The sequence below is a fragment of the Octopus bimaculoides genome, chromosome 4, assembly GCF_001194135.2.
Source record: "Octopus bimaculoides isolate UCB-OBI-ISO-001 chromosome 4, ASM119413v2, whole genome shotgun sequence".
Classification (NCBI taxonomy): domain Eukaryota; kingdom Metazoa; phylum Mollusca; class Cephalopoda; order Octopoda; family Octopodidae; genus Octopus; species Octopus bimaculoides.
In genome coordinates, this window is record NC_068984.1 from 50,545,281 (window position 1) to 50,549,999 (window position 4,719).

Below are 4,719 nucleotides of genomic sequence, written 5' to 3' on the forward strand. Positions count from 1 at the left end.
GTGTGTGTGTGTGTGTGCCCGCGAGTGTAATCTTATCTGTGAATCAAGAAAAGAGAGGGAGTATCAATGTCCTTTCGCCATAACCTGTGAGTGCGATTAAAGGCACAAACGTATGTAAATAAATAAGTCTGTGATCATATCTAGATCATATGTATGTATGCAAGTATGCGTGTACACCTACACATATTAACGCATAGATCAAAACAGACTAGTCAAAACCCAAACACCTAATTTACAACACACATGCATACATACGCGCGCGCACACATACACGCCCGCACATATTCTTACCACACATGCAGGCGTAGGCCTGGCTGTGTGGTAAGAAGCTTGCTTCCTTACCACATGGTTCCGGGTTCAGACCCACTGCGTGGTACTCTGGGCAAGTGTCTTCTACTATAGCCTCGGACCAACCAAAGCTTTGTGAATGGATTTTGTAGACAGAAACTGAAAGAAGCCCACCGTGTATATATATGCATACACACACATGTGTATACATACATGTGTGTATGTGAGTGTGTGTAGGTATGTATATGTGTGTCTTTGTGTGTGTATTTGATCTCAACACTGCCGATTGACAACCGGTGCTGGTATGTTTCGTCCTGTAACTTAGAGGTTCGGCAAAGAGACCGATAGAATAAGTACCATGCTTTAAAAGGAAAAAAAACTAAATACTAAATACTGTGACTAAAAATTCTTCAACGCGGTACTCCAACATGACCACAGTCTAATCACTGAAACAAGTAAAAGATAAAAGATTCATATGTATGCACTCAAGGTGTGTACGCGAAGACAATGTATGTTACTCATTCATTGGTTCTTTCTGCAAATAGGAAAATGGTCTTGTCAGCAACCACTTGTGTTTCTAGTTTCGTTAGGGGAGCAAACTCGAATTACCAAATATTTTATCGGATTTGGTGTTCTTATTAGTTGCCTAGATAGAAATGCTCTTTCGATTCAACTGAGTCTGTTCAAAAGGACATAATTATGATGCGTCTATTTATAAGAATACATTTTCTACATTACAAATGCAAAAAGTATGTATGTATATATTATTATAATGTACTATATAATAGTATATTATAATAATATTTATTCACCTATTTGAAACGATAATTTTTAAATACAACCAAATGACCGAAAAATGATGAGCTTGTATGTATGATGAGGCCATAAGCAACTAATGGATGCTGTATTGTTACTAGTTATAGGACTTGTGGGGGCGCAATGGCCCAGTGGTTAGGTCAGCGGACTTGCAGTCATAGGATCGCGGTTTCGATTCCCAGACCGGGCGTTGTGAGTGTTTATTGAGCGAAAACACCTAAAGCTCCATGAGGCTCCGGCAGGGGATGGTGGCGAACCCTGCTGTACTCTTCCACCACTACTTTCTCTCACTCTTACTTCCTGTTTCTGTTGTGCCTGGAATTCAAAGGGTCAGCCTTGTCACACTGTGTCACGCTGAATATCCCCGAGAACTACGTTAAGGGTACACGTGTCTGTGGAGTGCTCAGCCACTTGCACGTTAATTTCACGAGCAGGCTGTTCCGTTGATCGGATTAACTGGAACCCAACAACAATACATTGCAGATAAATGTTGACAACAAAATCTCATATGGATTCTCAAGAGCCATATGGACCCGATTGTGAATCACTGGTGTCCTACATTCTGGACTTGGCACCTAAAACGAAAAAGTATCTTTTCGTCCCCCACCCTCAGGCCTAATCCAGCAAACCAGTGCTGAGAGACGTTTTAGCTGTATCATCATGTCATTGTTCCAGTCAGAGTTAACCTAGGAATACATTATCCAGTGTGTCTTATCTACTTTTAATGTGGTAGAGTTTGAATTATTAGAGATTTGACTGCTATTTCTAGCAGGTAGTTTAGAGCTTTGCTCGTAGACTGCGTTAATCTGATAATTACTTTAACACATACTTTTGTGGTACACCTGTTTTTCTACGAATGTGTTTGTATATAAATGTTTGCAATGATTTCTTTGTTCCCATCGTGTATATTTTTGTTATACTTGGGAAGGAGCCACCAGTTGATCGTTTGACCTGGTTCAAATAGCAGTCAAAGCTCTTTAATCTTAAAAGGAGGAGATTTCAACATGAGACGCTTTACCCGTGTAAAGACTTTTCATGTAGCTAAAAACGGAATTAAATTTCGTAGTTATTGTGGGAGAAGAAATTTAGCATTTGAAGATCACAGAAATATTCTTACCTCTCATTTATTCCTTGAGGTGTTAATATTTTGTCATACATCTTCGAGCTTATCAGAAAAGCAATTCTATTTAACGTCTAATTATTTTGTCTGTTTAATGTAAAGTTATGTATGATCTAAAACGCAAGCAGACTAAAGGAGCCCTATTTGTTTGTTTCGATGAAAGATATTAAGTTGTAGAACAGAGATTCAAATATTGGGTTGCGCTTCATGTAGCAATTTTACTTGTTTGGTTTCAGACAATTTCTATATGTAAAACTGTTATACATAGCACGAATGAGTTTGTCATCTATGTTTATATATTACAACTACTTACTGAAATTGAAATATTACATAAACAGAGATTCGCTTCTTATAAATCACAACACAGAAGTCTTTTATTTTTTAATGACAAATATTTTATTGCTTGAATATACAGTTTCCCTTTCCTTCCTGAGATCATAGATTTTGTCGAAAATATATCGTTTTTATATATATGTAATATAATTCTCTGTATACTTATATTACTCTCGTGTATGACAGAGTATATTATACATATACATTGAATTTTATGGTCTATACTCACACAATACTAGTCTTTTCGAGGCAAGGCACAAAGCTGGATGGATGAAAAACTTTCAAAAGCAATAGACGCAGAGCAGCAGAAAATGCATATTACTACATTAATGAAGTTTCTTATTATATTACAGGTACTAGTACTGATATATAGTGGTTTGTGAGTTTGTGGAGTACCAAACTAGATATTGTAAAAAGGCATTAAAAAAGCCAAAGATTTACACAAAAAGTCCGTCCTAAACACCCTTTTGTAATACATATGTAAAATACCGAATTCATTTGGTCATAACACACATACAAACATAGACATATGTTGCAGTTTTGATAGATTTTTTTTTATGTACATCACAGTATTTGCTTTATTTTTCTGTTCTGATTTTCAAAACTTGACAAGGTCTCTTTCTTATTTCATGGAGTAGTAAAATGTGCGCTGAAGGTCAGTTAACAGAGCCAATTGGTCCTTTGGTTGATTTAACAGCGTTTACTTGTTGCAGTATTTGAACAAAACCCCGGGTTACTATTTCGCACACCTTTTCCCTGCAAATATTGAACTGAAATTGTGCCGGGAGGTTATTAGTTGCATCGATCTAACCAATGTGAAAGGCCGAAAAATGTCCTGGACACTGTCCCTCGCCCATCTCACTAAATTATAATAGTCCTTTCTACTACAGGCAGAAGGCCTGAAATTTTGTGAGGAGGGAACTAGTCAATTACATTGACACCAGTGTTCAACTAGTACCTTTTTCATCGACTCCTACAGAATGAAAGGTAAAGCCGACCTCGACTTTACTCAGAGCATAAAAGCGGACGAAATGCCACTAAGCATTTTGTCCGGCGTGCTAATGATTCTGGCAGCTCGTCGCTTTTGACTAAATTATAATAAGAAGAATCAGTTGATTAGAATACCACTCTAAATATATTAAAATGTTTTGTTCCGTCTCTCGATTCTGGGTGTATATTCCGTGTGAAATCAAATTTTAGTTTTATTTAAAAGTACGTTTGAGAGTGCAGATGGGATAAAACATATGTATGTACAAGAACCAACAGTATTTGAAACCCCGATTGACGATACCAAGATTTTCTGCAAAAATTTCATCTTATTAGTTGTCTAAAAAACCCAATCTTAAACGTTATGCAGCAGCTAACAAATAAGTTTCACCCTTTTCCACTGTCGCCAACGGTGGAATATGATTGGTTTCTTTAATGCTTAACGATTGTTGTTCCTCGATGATTTGTAATTCTGTAGCATCTGAAACCATATCGACATCTTGTATATTTCGGGGATACCGTAGATATTTGATTATCATTGGAATCGTGATTCTCGCTCCCCAAATGAATATTATTACACAAAATACCAGACCAACGATGAGACTGAGTGCCATTCTAGTGTCATTACCATTACTCACACTTGCAGCAGTCACATTGGTAATATTGCAGTATGGTGTGCATAGAGAATCCTGTTTCTCCTCTTCTGTCTGGTATAATCCACTTTTAGCTTCCACTGTAAACGTACCGCCGAAAACGAAAGCGAAATATGTATCTGAAACGATTAATTTACATATATATGTGAGTATGTGCATACGGTTAAATGTGTGTGTATTTATATGTCTGCGTGCATGTATATACATATGTGTGTGTGTGTTTATAATACACACACACATGTATATATGTATGTATGTATGTATGTAAGGGTAATATTCTTTATGTTGCATATCTCGTTTCTCTGTTTTTTTCGTTGTTCGAAAAAAAAGTTCGTTTTCTGTCTTCATCTTTATGTTTTCGGTTCTCATTGTGTTTAACGTTTTATGTGATGTCCTGTACCCATATATGCTTGTATGTATACATATAGATGTCGATATGTACATATATGTATGGTTTTATATATATATATATATATATATATATATAAACTGTAGATGTATGCTAATGTTCATGTAGGTTAC

The 4,719-nt window shown here is 36.4% G+C and overlaps 1 protein-coding gene across 1 annotated transcript in view; it reads right to left on the bottom strand.

The window, feature by feature from the left end:
* Positions 1-2,604: 2,604 nt before the first annotated feature.
* The window catches only part of LOC106870194 (uncharacterized), a 13,919-nt gene continuing 11,804 nt past the window's right edge, over positions 2,605-4,719 (bottom strand). The window contains exon 2 of the mRNA XM_014916200.2: positions 2,605-4,316. Within this exon, the coding sequence (XP_014771686.1) occupies positions 3,907-4,316 (410 nt within the window). The 3' untranslated portion in view covers positions 2,605-3,906. The remainder of the gene's footprint in view (positions 4,317-4,719) is intronic.